The 21,421-nt window shown below is 36.7% G+C and overlaps 1 protein-coding gene across 1 annotated transcript in view; it reads right to left on the reverse strand.

Annotated features, from left to right (window-relative positions):
- Window positions 1–21,421, reverse strand: part of LOC131856828 (uncharacterized) — a 91,781-nt gene that overhangs the window by 12,488 nt on the left and 57,872 nt on the right. The window contains exons 5-7 of the mRNA XM_059208766.1: window positions 20,296–20,562; window positions 20,093–20,208; window positions 19,802–19,948 (exon numbers count right to left, since the gene is read on the reverse strand). Of these exons, the coding sequence (XP_059064749.1) occupies window positions 19,802–19,948; window positions 20,093–20,208; window positions 20,296–20,562 (530 nt within the window). The remainder of the gene's footprint in view (window positions 1–19,801; window positions 19,949–20,092; window positions 20,209–20,295; window positions 20,563–21,421) is intronic.

The raw sequence follows: 21,421 nt of genomic DNA on the forward strand, positions 1-21,421 counted from the left end.
TATCAAATTGTGCACTCTGATATTTTGTAAAAAGTGTCCAATCATGATTTTTGTATCTAGAATCAATGTTGAAAACTATCCAAATCATACCATGAGGTCACGAAAGTTGGCAATCATGTAGACATATAACCAGAGATTACAATGCAAGTGACAACTCTGATAAATTCCTTCTGAGGTGAAAGATATTAATTTCCAAAGTAGGCTCCACAATCAATTTTACCCTTATGCAAGTTCTAGATATGCATAAATTGTATTTGGTTTAAGCTCAAGAAAATTATCAAACGGATTGGTAGGGTTCCAGAACCTTGCACTGTGGTCTATTGTGATACAAACAATTATGTGGATCAATTGGTTCAGTCTAATTGTAATCCAAGTGTGAAATAATAATTTCAACAGAAAGCCACTTTGGTAGATTTTGCAATGTGTAAATAATAAAATGAATAAATCACAAATGGAATTGACTTGGGAAAAATAGCAAATGAGGTCATAGGTCTCTAAAAATTGACACATGAGTTCATTTTCATATAGAAAATTGAGTGGAACAATTGGATTAGAATGAGTACTTACATGGACCAAGTTATTAACTCTCAAAAGTGGCTACTTGGAATAGTTTTGTGACTCAGACTAGTATGCACCTAAATTTCCCTATTTGACAGAGGTATCAAATTTGATTCTGGGAAGCTCAATATGGATGATCATACTTATTTATGGGTGGTAAAAATAATTGCAAGGTCAAATTGTCCATTGGGATCAAGATTCATGGGTGCATTTTTTGGGGTGTTCACTAAATTATCTCATTTAGGAGACCCTAAATTTTGCCAAAATTTAGGGTTCCAACAGAGGTCATGCCACATGTTTTGGCATTTACCAAGTAGGTAAAACCTCCCACCTTTTATGGGGAATAGGATTTAATGCACCCCTTGGATGTATATGCTATTATTTTTCTATATAATAAGCACTATACTCTCACCTTCATTCGTTCAGTGATAGTTCAGTGAGAGTCTTCTCAAAATTATCTTCTTTGTCTCTATTTTTCTCTCATATCAAATTGACCTTCATTCAGCTATTTTGATCTTTGATCATCCATTTCTGAGGGATTTGCATGTGATCTACAATCAACATCGGATCCTAGCTTGATTCTCGCTTCTCGCAGAATCTAATAGAATGATGACAAGTTTTGTGAATACCACAAGAGCAAGGGGCATAATACTAGAAATTGTTATAGATTGAATAACATCATATAAGATGTTATTGACAAGGGCGACATAGAATTTGATGGTCACACTTCCAATGAGGAACATGTAATGTTTAAGGAACCATTCCCAAAACATGATAAGGGAAAATATCTTGAGATAGATAACAATGCCAATTATACTACCACATCCTATGATTATAAAGTCAATCATATTTCAATGGACAATGATGTGTCTACTATAAATATCAAGGACAAAACTCCTGAAGGTTCCACCTAAAGGGCTAAAGTTGTTTTAAAAGGCATTGGACCATCTTCTTCATCATCTAATGATCTAAAACCCCCAAATGCAATGCTACAACTCGATGGGATAAAGTCACCTTGTAAGGTGCTCCATCCAAGACCACAACTTCATCATCCACCAAAAATGAGTTGCCGTGCCCAAAATTTTTGGCAAAAAACAGAACAACAAATTTTTTTTCTGACAACCTAATAAAACTAATTAAGCTATAATAAATTTTTTTGTAATAAGTCTTGTCTTAACTATGTTTGAATTCTAGAAATTTAAAAGAGCTTGCTACTAAGTTAATCTAATTAACTAAATCAAGCATACAAGATTTAATTAAATGTGGAATATAACTCTCCAAAAGAATCATTATTATTTCATTAATTTTAATAAATTAATTTAAACAACAATCTCTAACTCAATTGACAAGAGATATTATTAATCTCAAATAATCTTTAAATTGCTCTAGGAATTAATTAAATTAATTCTAATATTTAGATTATTAAAATTTATTAATCAAATGAGCAATAAATATAATGTCTCAAATTTGACTAAGGGAGCTAAGTTAATTCTTAATAAAATTTGCCCTATAAATCTTAATTAATGATGGCCAAATAAAAAGACCCCTAATGGTCTAATTATTAATTAAGCGTTTATTAATATTTATTAATAAAATCAAATCAAATAGGTTTCAACTTAACCCTATATATATATATTATAAACACGGTGTCAATAAAATAAACCAACTATACCAATTAAATATAATACTACAGCTTACACATAAACCCTAAATTTATTTTATAAAAACTAATTATCCCTTTCTTTTAAAAAAAAAAATCTTATTACACATGCTTTGCCCTAATATTTTATTCTTACCAAATGCTAACCCTAACCCGAATATGGGCTAGGGTTGCATTTCTTATCTTCTCTCTTTTTATTTATATATGCTAACCCTAACCCGAATATGGGTTAGGATTGCATATTTTATTATTTCGGGTGCCTTGCTCCTCTTTTTTTTTGAATGTGTGGTGTGCAGGGCTTAAGTGGGAGGCGGTGGCCATGGAGGTAGGGCGGTGTGTTCTAAGGGGGGTCGTAGGGGAGGTCATAGTGGCAGCGGGTAATAAGGGGGCTCCGCGCAGGGAACGACTGTAGTCGAGCCCTATGGGTCACGGCCCACAGTGCGGCTATTGCCACTACTGTGGGATGCCGCCCACAGGGAACGGCCGAAGCCACTTCCCCTATGGGTTGCGGCCCATAGTGCGGCCATGGCCACCACTGTGGGACGCCGCCCATAGGGAATGATCGAAGCCGCTTCCCTTGTGGGTTGCGGCCCACAATGCGAGTAGGTCGCCCTATGGGTCTTCCCGTAGGGGCCGAAACCCTAATTTTTTTTTTATATATATATTTTTTTAATATATATATTTTTTAAAAAGTTATATATATATATATATATATATATATATGATATTAATTTGTTGCAGGAATATAAGACTGTAAAAAAAATACATATCCAGCCAACATACTAACTAGATACTTCATTTTTTTTTTTTAATATATGTATAAATCTCTCTTTTCTCTCTCTTTTTTTTTAGGAATGCAGTAATAAAATCATAAGATAATGACTGTCATGGGGATAAAATAAAAATCTAATATTGGTAAATATTTATTTTCTTAGGTATAAGGTATATTAGGTCTAACTATAATTTTTTTAAAACAACTTAGTTATTTGAAGAAGAAATATTGCCTATTGTTTAACATGTAGGTCTTCTTTAAAGCATTTATAGTAGCTTGTATCATATATAAATAAGTTCATTTCTTTTATTTTAAATTAGATATAAATCTTTTAGTCATGTATTAGATTTATTTTTGTTGTATTCCCTTTTGTTTTTATATAGTAATAAAATAAATTTAATGGCTGATAGAAAGCAAAATAGGACATAAACTCAATAGTTATCCTTTACTTTCATTTCTTATCTACATGTATCTCTAGATTTCTCTTCTATGCCTAAATATGTATATGTATTTTTTTTCTTAATCACATAACAAACAAACTTTCTAAAACTAACAGATTTATCTAACTACATTTCTTTTCATTTTAACTTCTAATAGTTAACTATAGGAAAAGATAAATTTAAATTTGTCTACCTTAACTTTCTGCATTTTTCAGTAATAAATAAAATTACAGCAGCAGTTAAATTGTCCAGAAAAACACTTAAAAACATTATCATTTTGTACAATGCAAAACTATGATACTTCAAATGTCTATTTAACCCTATTTGCATTTGGAAAATAACTAGAACTAAATAATTACTTTTATGTTACTAACATTCATGCCTTTCTTTGAAATAAATTAACTTATCTATGTAAATTTCTTGTATTATTTAGAAAGAAAATGATAGATTTCAAATAAATGACATCAGCATTAACATTATAGAATTTTATTCAACTTTCTCCTTACTTGAAAGATCAACATCTTTAGTAAAATACACTACATTACATGGTAAGCCTTTTTGAATAGTACATTTCCTTTTTCAAAATAAATACAACATAAAACTATTCTCTTTCATTTCTGCAACTAAAATACAATATTACATTTCCTATTCTCTTTTTGCAACTAAAATAGATTCAGCAAGGCCATTTCCAAGCTTTTCCTTCAATCCCTTCACAAAGCAACCTGCAATACAAAATCTTAAGGCTGTGACCATGGAGAACTCACCTCCCAACCTAGGCTTACTAGAAGCCACCCTTGAGCTTGGAGAACCAAGACCTAAACGGGTTACACTCAAACAATACAAAAATAAGCAAGGAAAAGCTCACAGCAAACACATTCCCATCTCAAGGCTGAACTTCATCACATAATGTGATGTTTACATGGGTGGAAGTGAACCAAGTACCTTGAGGAGAACTACAAGATAGTATATCGCAAGCCAACTCATGGCAACCAAGAACACAACATAAGTCCATCTTAACCCAACATCCTTATGACCCTCAAGGCATACATGTCATACTTTCTCCCCTTATGACCCCCGAATGTATAAACAAAACTATGCAGCAAGGGTCACATAAACAAACCCTTGAGATCACTCTCTTAAAGAGAGCCTCTCACTTTAAGGTTGTCAAACACCTTCCACCCCCAAGACCATTCTACCCTCCCAAGGGTAAGATGGCCCTGGATACTCCCAAAACACAAGAAAATGCATAACAAAATGGAAGAAGAATCATATAAACATTTTCACAAATAAAATACAAGGGAAGGAACATCTACATCCAAGCAATCTTTTAAAAACAAATTTTCAACATGCAAGAAAGAAAATGAACCAACCTTGAATCTGCCAAGGGTTTACTAGGGATAGCTTGGAGAAGAGCAGCCCAAATCCACACTTCTTTTTCTTCAACACTTATCCAAAATTCTATTCTAAACTGGTTTCAAAACTGCAAGATCTCATCTCCAAAGATGGAGAGTGGGTGATTAACTTCTTAAGTCTCAATCTCTTGCCTAAGAAGGCTTCTCTCACTCTTTCCAACCTCTTGGATAGAGTGAGAGGCTCTCATTGGTTGGTCTTCCCTAGGTCTTACACACTCCCTAACCAAGGTACCTCAAAAAGAGGAATAGAATGGGGAAGAGGAATGACACATACCAAGAAGGTTATCTAACCAAAGATGGCACTCCTAAAGATGAAATTCGGCCATCTAGGAAAATCCACTTTTTTGGGAGGTTAAACAAGTCCTAGGGGGTGGAAACATGGCCAAATTTGACCTTCACCCATAGGTACCCCATGAGGCCCATTAAAAATGCTCCAAAACTGACTCTAGGAGTTGGTTTAACCCTTTGAAAGTCCACCTAAAGTTTACCTACGGGTCAACTCTGAGTTGACTCTCCTAATGGCTCACTATCTTAGATTTACTTGGGACCTTCAAGGATAATTTGGAAATATTTCATTGGTAAAAAAATAAATCTCTCATAAGGTGACATGACAATACCAACACAACATACAACATATGTGTCAAGTGACACTACAAAAATAATTCCACATCACAAATACACACATGGCAATTGTCCTCATGTATGATTTAAACAATTTAATAAATACAATTTAACACACATGCAAACATTTACGTTTACGAATAAAATATGATATATACGGGGTGTTGTCTCTCCAAATAGACAACCCCTGGTTTTACGAGCGTACATAGGTCTAGGCTTGATTCTCCATAATGTTTCCATGGTCACATGGATTATTTTCCTGCGCATCTCAATTACACATTAGTATTTCCCAATAGCCTCATATAATATTAAACACATAAATAAGAATACACATCAATCACTCTGCATACAATTGACATCATACAAATCAATTTACCATATATCAAAGCAAATCCACATAAGCAATTATCATAATCCTCATAAATTTGATCCATTCATAAGATATGCATCATATTTCTAGCATCATAATAAAGTCCTGCAAATCAAATAATGACATACACCATCTCAATGTTATCATATTCTAGAATCATATAAAATTCTATATCCATAATGCATAGAAATGAAGCATCAATATATCAATGTTATCCAATTCCTAGGATCATATAAAGTTCTATATCCATAATGCATAAAAATAAAGCATCCATAATAGTTCCAACATGAAAATCACTGAAATGCTAGGATGGGTTGGGGTAGGGCCTCACATGAGTATGACCTTGTAGACCAGTTAGGGAAGACACTCGCCCTTATCTCCATTCTTGATCTTTTGCGCGTTTCACCTTCACATAAGGTTATTCTTAAAATAACATTAAGATAGACCTCCATTCCCACTTATCTGAATGTGGACTAGTTTCAAGCCATGGAGGGATATCTTCCCACTTCACACTGCCTTACATTCACATAAGCCAATGACACATCTCCATGTCAACAACACAACACACCCCTCCATATTGAAGCCTTTCTCCATAACAAATTTATCAAATGAGTCTTGATAGATGGAGGAGTAGGTCTAAACATTTGTATGTTGAACACTATCAAACAATTGAGACACTCTAAACAAACTGTGGATTCAAGAATTAAGATCACCATAAAAGCATATGATGACAAAGAATGCTCATCTAAAGGAACATACACCCTACCTTTAAGAATTGGGATAGTGGAAAAGGATGTGGTTTTCCATGTCCTTGATCTTGATCTCACATATAACATACTTTTTGGATGCCCATGGATACATGAAATGAGAGCAGTACCATGAACATATTAGCAATGCATTAAATTTCCCCATAATGGAGTTCAAGTGACAGTCAAAGGTGATCCAAACCCATTCATATATTGCAACAACCTATGATCACAACTAGAAATGATAGTCCCAATCAATAGAGAAGAAACTTCATCTTCAACATATGTTGATCCAGAATCATTTAAAGCCTCTACATCAAAGCAAGGAGAACTTAAAGGAAAATACAAAGACACAAGCATGGGAGAGTATAGATTGAATCAAACCATATAATTAAGAAAACTAATGGATTCTCCTAAGGACTATGGATGACCGCACCCTTTAGAGAAAGTATCCATAATTATCATAAAATGGGATCCCACTAGATTCAAAAAATGGGGTGAGAAGGAAGAGGAGGACCTTTACAAAATGCTTCATAAGGAACCTAAAGAACAATCTAAACAAGACCACATCATAATACCATGTGAGAACTATGAAAAACAATTTAAGTTCTTACAAAAGATGGGATATTATGGAAAAGGCCCTCTTGGGTTATAAAAGAAAGGTATTGTTCAGCCGTTTTGTTCTCAAAAAAGAGAAAACCCAAGTTCACCTGCAATTTACCTATGAAGTAGCCAATTTAAATCAATGAACTACTTCAGGGATTGGGACAACATAACAAGGATAAAAATCCTTCTACTCTTTAGGCTCTATGAAACCTAGGTGGGTGTACCTTTGATGCATAATATTAGACCAATGACACACAAGACAACATCAACATAAGCAGATAGATCTCATTAAAGGTTCAAAAACAAGGAGGGTACTGTAGATAGGCTAAATCTACATTGACAACTTGACAGGTTTGAACATGAGATAAGTGGAACCAATTCCACAAAATAGAAAAGAAAGATATTATGATTTGATTCTTTTAAAATGTTGCAAGTAACCTCTAACTGTAACATATCAGTGCCTCAATCCGAGCATACAGTCAATACAAATAGCTACAAATGAAATCCAAGCTACAAATCAGATCTACTGAAACGTATCCCTGTATTAATACCTAACATTAATACATTTTAAACTCAAACAGAGGATCATACATATCCAAAATATTAATTCAGAATTCACAATTTATGCTCATCGAATTTAAATCCTTTCTGTAAAGGATACCTGAGAATAGGAATTACACTCTCTCATGGGAGGAAAAACCCAAACTCCCTTGAAGACTGGATTTATTGAATTTAAAAAAATGCCTAAAGACAATCCAATGGAACTGCATATATGTCTTACATATATGCGACCTGCTGATGAATCAATGATGAACAGTTAGTACCAAACCGGTACTGAGAGGGGGGGGTGAATCAGTACTGATAAAACACTTTTCCTTGAACCTGTTTGACTGAAAACACTGCACTTGTCTGGCAAGCAATAACACCGATCAAAAATAGATTACTACCGGTTAAACACAATAAGAGTGTGAAACACATAAACTGGTAACTCATCTTTCCACACAATCTAACATCTTATTTCCACTTCACCCATATGCATGCACTAGTAATAAATCAACAAAATGTAAAGACTTACTAGTTCAACATGCTTTACAGCTTGACAAAGAATAACAAAGCATCATATGAAAAGCATTACACATAACACACATATTTTTCATGTGGAAACCCAACTGGGAAAAATCATGGTGGGGATGAATACCCACAAGCTGTTCTTTGAACCCTTTTGAAGTCCTCTCTATTAGGAGCCTAGTCTGGTTAAAGACGTTACAATAGGTTCTGTTAGGAACTGATCCTGCTAGGGATCACCCGGTTAAGGGATGGCTAAAATACCCGGTTAAGGGTTAAACCATGTTAAAGGTTACCTTGTTAGAGGATTTTAAGAACTCAATGATTTTGAGTCACCTTGTTAAAGGATTTATAGCAAGCCAGTTAACGCTACCCTGTTAAGGGATTTTTCAACTATTTAAGTGGTTAGAGATCAATAGGTATTACAATGATCTAGTAACAACACTTCAATGCCAATGCAGATCCACTTCAATTCCTTCCTTCTGGCAATCACACTCTGCAGGTATCTATTCTCTTATCTGGTCTAGCAAGAATCACATATCTTTGCACTTAGATACACACACAATATTTTCCAACTACCTCATCATGAAAAACAACATCAACCTTATAGGAAATAGATAGGTCGGTAGCATAAACCTTAAACCCTAAACATTTAGGTTAAGCAATTTAGTCGGTTCAATCCTATCTATTGAACATGTTGCATTGATTATAACAGTCTTTAACAGATCTCAAGATGTTCTCCAACGTTTGTTCTTCACCGCTTCTCGGAGGCTGATAACCCATCATGTGTTCTCCACCATTTACAGATCATTCACACATTCTCGAGGTATATAGGATCAATCTCCTTCATGCAAGATCCTTCACGTGCACAAGGCTGACATGGAAACACAATCTGTTCTTCATTACAATGCTAACTCATCACACGATGTCATCGGTTGAATCACACAGGCATAGAACACTTCAATCGAAAACCCTGAAGCTAAGACTACCAACCAGTAGTCATACCATATGAAACCTTGATACAAAACATTCCATATATCGGTTCACATTCCAACATACCAGTTCACTTGGACAAACATACTGCTTCACTTTTTCACATATATCGGTTTACAAAGTCATACCAGTTCTCTTGCAAGTTGCTTGCTTCAATATACCGGTTCACTCTTCAGCATATTGACATCAATGAAAACATACAATATCATCATGTCATCATACTCTACACATATGCCAACAATCTCCTCCTTTGGCATTGATGGCAATATACAAATATATCTCTCAGCTTCACATCTCCACCAATACTGCAGATATTTTATCCGCTTCACATCTTCTCCCCCTTTGACAATAATGCCAAAGTGAAGGCATAAACATCTATGTTCTAATATGTTGCTCCCCCTAAGGAGTAGCATCCTTCAACACACCAATCTTGAAAAAGATATATCAATGTAAGTCCTGACTGATGTGGAGCACACACCTTTAGTTCACCTCTTGAAGGGGCAGAACCCCTAATTTCCCTCTCAAATAGGTAGAGATAGAAACTTACTCTGGTCACCACCATCATACTCTTCCAGAGATAGAAACTTACTCCGATCACCAATCATATGGTGAGAATAGCCACTATCAATAATCCAATCATTGGAATTATCTAAGTGGGAGACAAGAGCCTTCTTGTCTAACACATCTTCCTTGATTGCTACAAACACAATATCTTCACTTTCTTCATCTTCTGATTCCTCATCAGTGACACCTTCATCAACTACTACAAAATAGTTTCTCTGGTTTCCTCCTTTGAACTTCTTGAACCTCTCTGGTTTGTCCTTGTTGTCACCATTAGGGAAGTTTACAACAATGTGTCCTATCCGGTTACAAGAAAAGCATTTCAAAGTAAGCTTACCTCTGTATTTATCGGTTCCCTTGGGAAGTCTCTTGGCAAGAAGAGCTTCAAATTCCATCAAGATCTCCTCATCATCTATTTCTCTACTTTGTCTTGGTTCACCACTGATACTAGCTTCTTTGCCTTTTCTAGATGGTGCAGCAGATGCTCTAAAGGATGATTCAGTCTTCTAAATACTTCCTTTATAATTATTTAGCTCATGAGTTGTTAACTTTGCAATGATGGAGTCCAGGGATACCTTTATCTTGTCTACAGACCTCAACTCCTGAATAGAAGCAACCCTTATTGCATAGACCGGTAATAAGGATCTCAAGACTTTGCTAACAACAGTGGAATCTTCCATTTTGCCACCTGCACTCTTGATATCTCCAACAACAGTTTTGAGTCTTATTCCATATTGTTGAATGGTCTCTCCTTCAACCATCTGCATGTCTTCAAACTTTCCCCTAAGGCTTCCTTCCTTAGCTTGTTTCACATGCTCATCACTACCATATATATTCTCAAGGGAATCCCATACTTCTATGGGATTCTCTTTATATTGAACATCAATAAACTCAATGTTAGATGAACTGCTGATTAGGGCTTCCATGACTTGCCCATTCTCCTGAATCTCTCTCTTTTGATCATCGGTGAGAGTACCGGTAGGGATAACATAAGAATTCTCAACATAGCTCCAGTGTTGAGCACCCATGCTTCTGATGTATATCTTCATTCTATCCTTCCATATTTTAAATTTATCTCTGTTGAACTTTGGACCTTCCCTCTTCATCATTAGAGTAGGATCTTTATCTCAAGCGGTTAATCTTTCAACACAGAGGACCTGGAGGATGCTTTGATACCAATTGATGAATCAATGATGAACTGTTAGTACCAAACCGATACTGAGAGGGCGGGGGGTGAATTAGTACTAATAAAACACTTTTCCTTGAACTAGTTTGACTAAAAACACTGCACTTGAATGGCAAACAATAGCACTGGTCAAAACCAGATTACTACCAGTTAAACACAGTAAGAGTGTGAAACACATAAACCGGTAACTCAACTTTCCACACAATCTAACATCTTATTTCCACTTCACCCATATGCATGCACTAGTAATAAATCAACAAAAATGTAAAGAGTTACTGGTTCAACATGCTTTACAGCTTGACAAAGAATAACAAAGAATCACATGAAAAGCATCACACATAACACACATATTTTTCATGTGGAAACCCAACTAGGAAAAACCACGGTGGGGATGAATACCCACAAGTTTTTCTTTGAATCCTTTTGAAGTCCACTCTGTTAGGAGCCTAGTCTGGTTAAAGACATTACAATAGGTTTTGTTAGGAACCGATCCTGCTAGGGATCACCCAGTTAAGGGATGGCTAAAATACATGGTTAAGGGTTAAACCCTATTAAAGGTTACCTTGTTAGAGGATTTTAAGAACTCAATGATTTTGAGTCACCTTGTTAAAGGATTTACAACAAGCTGGTTAAAGCTACCCTGTTAAGGGATTTTCCAACTATTGAAGTGGTTAGAGATCAATAGGTATTACAATGATCTGGTAATAACACTTCAATGCCAATACAGATCTACTTTAGTTCCTTCCTTCTGCAATCACACTCTGTAGGTATCTATTCTCTTATCTAGTTTGACAAGAATCACATATCTTTGCACTTAGATACACACACAACATTTGGCAACAACCTCATCATGAAAAACAACATTGACCTTATAGGAAACAGATAGGTCGATAGCATAAACCCTAAACCCTAAACATTTAGGTTAAGAAATTTAGTCAGTTCAATCCTAACCATTGAACATATTGCATTGATTACAATAGTCTTGAACAGATCTCAAGACTCTCTCCAACATTCATTCTTCACTGCTTCTAGGAGGCTGATAACCCATCATGCGTTCTCCACCATTTACAGAGCATTCACACATTCCCAAGGTAGATAGGATCAATCTCCTTCATGTAAGATCCTTCACGCGCACAAGGCTGATATGGCAACACAATTTGTTCTTCATTACAATGCTAACTCATCACATGATGTCATCAGTTGAATTACACAGGCATAGAACACTTCAACCGGAAACCCTGAAGCTAAGACTACCAACCGGTAGTCATACCATATGAAACCTTGATACAAGACATTCCATATACTGGTTCACATTCCAACATACCAGTTCACTCGTACAAACATATTGCTTCACTTTTTCACATATACCGGTTCACAACATCATACCGGTTCTCTTGCAAGTTGCTTGCTTCAATATACCAGTTCACTCTTCATCATATTGACATCAATGACAACATACAATATCATCATGTCATCATACTCTCCACATATGCCAACACATGCAACTAAGAATTTACAACTAAGTGCATCTATTCAATGATAGAAGAATGAGGACATTCAACAATTACAACCCAGAAAATTAAATGCATAGGAGTGGAACCCCTCTTGGAAATCTCACTTCGAGAATTTCTCAAAAATTGGAATTCTTACAAAAGAGAAAAAATCAGAATATATAGAAGAAGGGAAAAGATTAGATCTCCATCATGAATTGCCGAGTGTCCTCTTTTCCCTAACAAAAAATATTCTTTCCAATTCCCATGGAAATTGCTCTCCAAAACAAAGACAAGTGTTACAACTGATTGCAGAAATAGACTCCTCATTTTGCGAGCTTTCTAACTGTCTATCACACTTGTATATTCGCGTAAAAATAACCCATCAACCATTAATCTTTCATGCAGCCAGGCATTTAAATCTCTTCATTTTTGCTATAGTCTGAAACTATATATTCAATCTTGATTTATTCCCTTTCTCCTCCGCCACATGGTGCCTCTGGGTTCATCCGCAAATACACCAGTTCATCACCTCATCCACCACATCAGCACCGTCGGACCCACCTTAGGCCTTGTCTCTTCTTTGTCACTGATCCGTAATGGATATTCATTGTGCAACTTCCCTTCTGTCGTGTGTCACCATGTGTCACCTCTGGATTGGCACTGGAGTCCCTGTCCCACCACTTTAGCACAACCAGACTCACCATAGGAATGAAGCTCTTCTTTGTAGCTAGGTCGCAAGGAATATGCCAACGAGAAGTTTCCCATCGTGACCTAGCGACCACCTTTGGGTCTTCTTCGGATCTTCTTTCTTGCGAGGTCTCTAGTTTTTTGGGTGTTAGCATTTTATGCTAGCGAGTTGGAGACTGTTAATGAAATTGCTTTGGTTGTGAGGTCTCAAGTTGGTTTTTTGCTGCTCAACCCTTCTGTCGAGCTCGCCACGTGTTAGCCTCTGGTTCGCCTTTGGATCCAACTGGGCACCACGTTAACCGCCACGTCACTTTAGGCTGGACCTTCTACTTGATCTTGTTAGGGTTTCAAGCAGATCCGAAGAAAATATGAACTAACAATTATATGCAGATTTAAATACAAAAGATAAAGAAATAAAACAGGACACAGATAACACAGAGATTTAACGTGGTTCACCCAGAATGGGTTACGTCCACCATACACAGCCGTCCAATCTTTCTTATTATCCAGCAAAAATAGTACATCAACCTTACCATGCCTTAAGCATCCTAGCCGCTTATAACATGCATTTTTAGGGCAACAAACAAAGTCGGCCTTTTTTAGGGTTTTATTACAATGTCGGTTTTCATCAACAAAAAATGGCGAAAAAAAAATTTCTCAGGGGCTGCCGCCCCCGAACCCTCGACGAGGATACGTGCTGAGTGTATAGTGCTTTGCTGATCAGTCGCCACATTTCAACAATCTCCCACTTGGAGACTGATCAGGCTCCACACCGAACAATCTCCCACTTGGAGACTGATACTACATGACACCACTGTACATGCAACATCCGCTAGATAAAACACTAGGAATTGACTGGTATAAATTCCACAATTATCAATCAAGAAGACCAACAGAAACTGATGAAGAAATCAGCTTCTCCTATGGAACTGCCTTTGTGAACATATCGGCAGGATTCTCACTTGTGTGAATCTTCTCAAGCCGTAACTGACCCTCCTCCAAAATAGTCCGGATGAAGTGGTACCTGAGTTGAATGTGCTTTGTCCTTGAATGAAAAGCAGAGTTCTTCGCAAGATGAATGGCACTCTGGCTATCAGTATACAATGGGCTATCCTCTTGTGTCTAACCCAATTCCTTCAGAAAACATTGCAACCAAATCATCTCTTTGCTGGCTTCTATAGCAGCAACATACTCAGCTTCAGTGGTTGAAAGTGCAACAACCTTTTGCAGCCTAGAAATCCAATTGACTGCAGTTCCCCCTATAGTAAAAACATACCCTGTAGTACTCTTCCGTGAATCAATATCACCCGCCAGATCAGAGTCAACAAATCCACTTAGAGTAGCATTAGATCCTTTGAAACATAATGCCTTCGTAGTAGTTCCTTTCAAATACCGAAGAATCCATTTCACAGCATTCCAATGTTCCATACCTGGATTACTCATAAACCTGCTCACAACTCCCACTACATGTGTAATATCTGGCCTTGTGCATACCATTGCATACATTAGACTGCCAATAGCTGATGAATAGGGGATGTTAGACATTTTATTAACCTCTTCCTGTGCCTTTGGGCACATCTCCTTAGTCAATTTGAAATGACTAGCCAAAGGTGTACTAACTGCTTTTGCATCCTGCATGTTAAATCTTTTCAACACCTTCTTTATATACTCACTTTGTGACAAATTCAAGGTTCTATTTTTCCTGTCCCGTGTAATCCTCATACTGAGAATTTTCTTAGCTGCACCCAAATCCTTCATAGCAAATGACCTGGCTAATTTATGTTTAAGATCATTTATATGTTGCATGTTAGTCCCAACAACAAGCATGTCATCAACATAAAGCAACAGGATAATATAACTGCCATTATCAAATCTCTTAAAATATACACAATGATCAGAATGACATCTATGATAACCGTGTTCAGCCATGAAACTATCAAATTTTAAATACCATTGTCGGGGTGCTTGCTTTAGGCCATACAGACTTTTCTTCAACCTGCACACCAAGTTCTCCTTACCTTTGACCTCATATCCCTATGGTTGCAACATGTAAATTTCCTCCTCCAAATCTCCATGGAGAAAAGCTGTTTTGACATCTAATTGTTCAAGATGTAAATCATCTATAGCCACAAGACTAAGTACAGTTCTAATTGAAGTCATTTTTACAACTGGAGAAAATATTTCATCATAATCTATACCCTTTTTCTGTGCAAAACCTTTTACCACAAGTCTGGCCTTATATCTTTTCTGACCTCCTCCCTCCTCCTTTAGCCGATAAACCCATTTGTTAGGCAAGGCTCTTTTTTCTGCAGGTAAAGGGACTAAGTCCCAAGTCTTATTTTTCATCAAGGAGTCCATCTCCTCTTTCATGCCTAGTTGCCATTGTTGTTTGGCATCCACCTGCATTGCTTCTTCATATTCTTCTGGTTCACCAGAATCCGTTAATAAAATAGAATACAAAGAAGGAGAAAATATTTCAGGGGGTCTACTTTTCCTCGTAGAACATCTAACACTTGCAGGAGTTTATGGGACAATCTGTTGTTGCTGAGCATCAGGTACCTGTGGCATTTCATTTTCAGGAATCTCATCCAACACCACATATTCTTGTTTGTCCTGTTCATGCTTCTTTTCCTGCATCTGTTCTTTATACATAACCTTCTCATTGAATATAACATCTCTACTTCTAATTATTTTCTTATTTTCAAAATCCCATAACCGATAGCCATATTCATCTATCCCATATCCAATGAAGGTACATTTATGAGATTTAGCATCAAGCTTGGTTCTGTTTTTTTATCAACATGGACAAAAGCTTCACAACCAAAAGTTTTTAGAAAAGAATAATTTACCTTTTTACTAGTCCATGCCTCCTCTAGAATACCACCATCCAAAGGGGTTGAAGGTCCTCTATTTATCAAATAGACAGCATTATGTACAACATCTGCCCAAAAATGTAAGGGCAATCCAATATGCAATCTCATGCTCCTCGCACGTTCCATGATGGTCCTATTCATTCTCTCTGACACACCATTTTCCTATGGAGTTCTTGGAACTGTCTTCTGCTTTCAAATCCCATTTAAGGAATAGTAATCTTCAAATGCTTTGCTGCAATACTCACCTCCATTATCCGATCTGAGACACTTCAATTTTTTTTCTGTCTCATTCTCAACCAGAGCTTTCCATTTCTTAAAAGTTTCAAAAACATCTGATTTTTGTTTTAGGAAATATACCCATGTTTTTCTGGTTGAGTCATCAATAAAAATAACATAATAACAAGAGCCACCAAGAGATGATACCTGAGCCAGTCCCCATACATCTGAATGTACAAGCTCTAACTTCTCACTCTTCTTCTCTTTCCCAACCTTGAGAAATCTGACTCTTTTCTATTTACCATAAACACAGTTTTCACAGAACTCTAAATCAATCTTCTTTAGTCCTGGCAATAGATTTTTGGAGTGAAGGATTTTCATCTCTTTCTCACTCATGTGCCCAAGCCTATGGTGCCACATTATCGAATCTATTCTTGCAACATTTATTGTTGTTGTCCCTGCAGTAACTTTATCTGTAGTAGCTAAGGTAGAGTAAGTGTTACCAGTACACAGATATAATGTGCCTACCTTTGCACCTTTAGCTACTACTAACGATCCTTTAGTGACCTTCCACATACTGTCTGAGAAGGTAACTATGCAACCTTCACTACCTAGTTGCCCTGCAGAAATTAAATTTCTTCTTAAATTAGGAACATGTCTTACCTCCTGCAGAAACCAATCATTACCATTCTGCAACTTGATCTTTATCTTTCCTTTTCCAACAATTTGACAGGGCTCATCATCACCCAAATATACCTGTCCAAAATCACCTTGAACATAATCTAGAAAATATTTTCTATGGGGTGTAGCATGAAATGAAGCCCCAGAATCTATTACCCAGGAATCATTAACATTATCCAAACATAAGATTAAAGCATCTTGTAAAGTATTACTTGCAATATTAGCTTCCTTACTATCATTTTCATTTTTGTCTCCTTCTTTGTTTTTTCGAGACCAACAGTCTTTCTTTAGATGACCAGGCTTTCCGCAGTACCAGCAATCTTTCTTTCCTCTAGATTGAGAGCGTCCTTTCTTTGACTTCCCTCGTGACTTCTCATTCCCAGGGCCATTTCCTCTTTCCTTTGATCTTCCTCTGTTCTCCACATTCAAAACACTACCCGATGATGTTGGAGTCTCACTTGTGCTTTTTCTTCGCATTTCCTCGCTTAGGATAACACCAACAATATCATCAAATACCAAAGTATTTTTACCAGAGACAGAGTTGCTTACAGTCATAACCAAGCTATTCCAGCTTTCTGGCAAAGAACATAAAATCAAGAGAGCCCTAACCTCTTCTGCAAAGGTAATTTTTACCGAAGGCAATTGACTGGTAATTGTATTAAATTCATTTAAGTACTCTGCTACAGATCCTCCCTCCCTCATTTTCAAATTAAACAAACGCTTCATAAGAAATACCTTATTCGAAGCCGAGGGTTTCTCATACAGCTTAGCCAATGTTGCCATCAAATCTACAGTCATTTTTGCTTCTGTTATATTGAATGCTACAGACGACGCAAGGCACAATCGAATGGATCCTAGTGCCTTTCTATCTAAAATGTCCCACTCTTCATCTGATATTGTGGTCGGTTTCTTTGCCTTTCCTTCCAATGGCCACCACAAATCCTTTTGATACAGGTAATCTTCCATCTGCATTTTCCATAACTGATAATTCTGGCCGTTAAACTTTTCAACCTTGAATTTGGAATCCTCCATTGCTCCCACTCAAATCTGAAAGTCCTGCCAATTTACAGAAAACCTCGCTCTGATACCAATTGTTAGGGTTTCAAGCAGATTCGAAGCCAATATGAACTAACAATTATATGCAGATTTAAATACAAAAGATAAAGAAATAAAACAAGACACAGATAACACAGAGATTTAACGTGGTTCACCCAGAATGGGTTACGTCCACCATACACAGCCGTCCAATCTTTCTTATTATCCAGCAAAAATAGTACATCAACCTTACCATGCCTTAAGCATCCCAGCCGCTTATAACATGCATTTTTAGGGCAACAAAAAAAGTCGGCCTTTTTTAGGGTTTTATTACAATGTCGGTTTTCATCAACAAAAAACGACAAATTTTTTTTTTCTCGGGGGCTGCTGCCCCCGAACCCCCTCTTTCTCGGGGGCTGCCGCCCCCGAACCCCTGCCCGGGGCCCGGCCCGGCCCCGGACCCCGGTGAGGATACGTGCTAAGTGTACAGTACTTTGCTGATCAGTTGCCACATTTCAACAGATCTCCATGTCACATTGGTTAACATTTTGAGCACCTCACAAGCGTGGTACAACGACGACCGTTGATAGTCCTGGAATTTTACTTGGGTGTCACTTGTCCACCACTTGTCCCAAAATTTGGATAGCTTGAGATGCGCATGTGGGGGGGGGGGGGGGGGGTCCATTGGGCCATGCACCACCTCTTGCCAAAATCCCTTAAGCTTTGACACTATAGAAGTGTGCGTCTTTGTATTAAAATACAAAAAATGCCCCTTGCATAACCAATGTGGGATAAAGACAGTATGCCTAGTTTTACACATTTGCTTGGAGTTTCAAATGTCCATTTCCACATAAAGGAGGGCGATAAACCTGCCAAATTACCTTAGCTTGGAAACTTTTTGATGTCTTTTACTCAGCTACGCAACCCAGAAGATTTGGCTTACACCTGCTAATTGTATTTGTTAAAAAGTTCCCATGCCTCTTCATTGTTCACGTTCCTCTGCACAGCAGGGAGGATTTAGTAAAGGTCATGGGCATTAGGCTTAAAGCCTGCCATTGGCATTTTCCTGAGAGTTTCAAATGCCTTCACTTTTCATAGGCACACGAGGGGACAATGTTGGCTTCATTTTACCCTTCTTTGAAAATGAGCCTATTAAATTGACTCAAATTTTATGAGTCCCAACAATGGCTCTGAATGGGGATGGTTGATTGCAAGATCAATACAAGAATTCAGAATCTATGGTATAGAAGACCACCTAAAAAGAAATCACTTCTCTTCTTTTAAAACCTTCAATGAGCTTCACTCTCCAAAATAGGGGTTCCTTATTCTACCCGAACAACATGGAATTTTATTGAAAACAAACCTACAACTATTATAACTTGCCCCAAACAATCTCAGCATTTACCTCTATCAAAAATATGATTCTCATCACCTAATATCATGATCCAAACAAAGGAACCCTTTAACAACAACTTAGCATAATCCTTATGATTAACCCCTTCCATCATATTACTGTAATTAGTGGTGTGCATGCCTTTTGCCTGATTTGGATGTTTATAGCCACACACTACTTCAACAAAAGTAAAATCATGAGACCAATCACTATGGAGGCCTTCCCACAAGTTGCCATACATTTCACTATCCCAATCAAATCTATCCTTTGCAAGGGTATCATCATGCTGAATTTCAAAATTAAAACATTCATTTTCAACATTGCAGTTTTCATCAAAACGTGCCTTATTATCATTTAGATTCATAGAATGAGGGACATTAATAATTGATTGATATAAACAAGGAACATAAACATTTTGGTCCAGATATGATACTTCACTATGCTGATCACACTTTATATTATCCTTGTTCACCAAACTCAATACATCAGCATTGTCAATATCCCAATCACGGAAAAGAATGCATACTTCTGGCTGAAGCAACTCCTCGACTAAGTCTTTCTCATTCAAACTTACATCCACCTAAAAAACTTTCATTTATGGTCTGAAATAAACATCACACAGCCCATGCCTCTTATCTTCATCATGAAATAACTTTTCACAACACATGCTATTGTTGTTGGCAACTTTATCAACATAAAAAATTTGCTCAGCACAAGGGGAAACTTCAGCATTTTCATCAATGACATCTGCACTATGAACATTATTATCAAAGGCAAAGAACTCCATATCCAGTTCAAGCATGCCATCCACATTCACATCCTCTTCATAGTATATCAAACCTTGAAAACATTCAAATATAGGTGCATTTAAATCTGAAAATGAAACATTATCTGCACTTTCATATATGTTTTTATCTTAAAAAATACTTCCATTTTCAGATTCATGACTTAGATACATAACTTGATCTCCTCTTATATCATCTTCACAAGATGAATAATTAGAATTCTCATAAGTATCCCTAGCTACATGACTGACATTCATTTGCTGATCATAAGAAAATGAATAACTTGTGTCAAGATCATTCCTATTCTGAAATTGATCTTCATTACTCATTTGTACATCTCCAAAGTGCTGAAAATCGAACTCAATGTCCTCATAATCAGCAGCATTTGGTGATACCTCAGTATTTGGTACTTCAACATCAAATACATTAGCAACATGTAAAGACCAATGGTCATCATCATAATTGTTTTCATTATCATTATCCTTGGGAGATGCATGATTAACTTCATAATTTGCAGCCACATAATCAGCATAATCGGCATACAAATCAAATGGTGCATATCCTTTATATATATCTATCTCTGTAATAGCATTGTCACAAAATTTCCCACTGATTATTCCATCACTATTGTAAGAGACAATCGACATTGACAGTAAAGGTTCTTGACTCTATTTAACTTTGAATCACATATATCAGCAAGACCATTTTGAACAGCAAAGCTTGACACACTTTGACAAAGAATGTTTTGCTTAGCTTCACATTTACTTTCACCATTGAAGATGTTTTGGCAAGAAGCAGTAGCAGATGAAAATCTCTTTGAGATCCCAAATTTTAAATTGTTTCAATGTCCCTAACTATGTTAAAAGCTTCATGCAAAGTTTTGGGTTCCTTGTCTCTCAATAAGAAACCCATCTTCTTGTCCAAAGAACTCATGTAGATCTCCAAGCATGCTCCATCACTAAACTCATACTTGCTGGAAATTTTAGACAATGTTTGTGAAAACCTGATATTAAATGCTGGTACCAATTCATCTTCCCTGATTTGTATGTACATGAATCCTCTCAGCATACCATAATCACTCACCTTTTCAGCAAATTGGGCCATAAAGTCAACTGTTAATTCATCCCATGAGGAAATACAATTTGCTGGCAAAAAAGAAAATGAATCCCTTGCATCCTCTTTCAGTGACTAGATAAATAATTTCATGCACACATCTTCTTGACAAACTTCAAAATCTCCCATCAAGTCTAAAAATCTTTTCAAATGTA

This window comes from Cryptomeria japonica, chromosome 7 (genome assembly GCF_030272615.1).
Source record: "Cryptomeria japonica chromosome 7, Sugi_1.0, whole genome shotgun sequence".
Classification (NCBI taxonomy): Eukaryota; Viridiplantae; Streptophyta; class Pinopsida; order Cupressales; family Cupressaceae; genus Cryptomeria; species Cryptomeria japonica.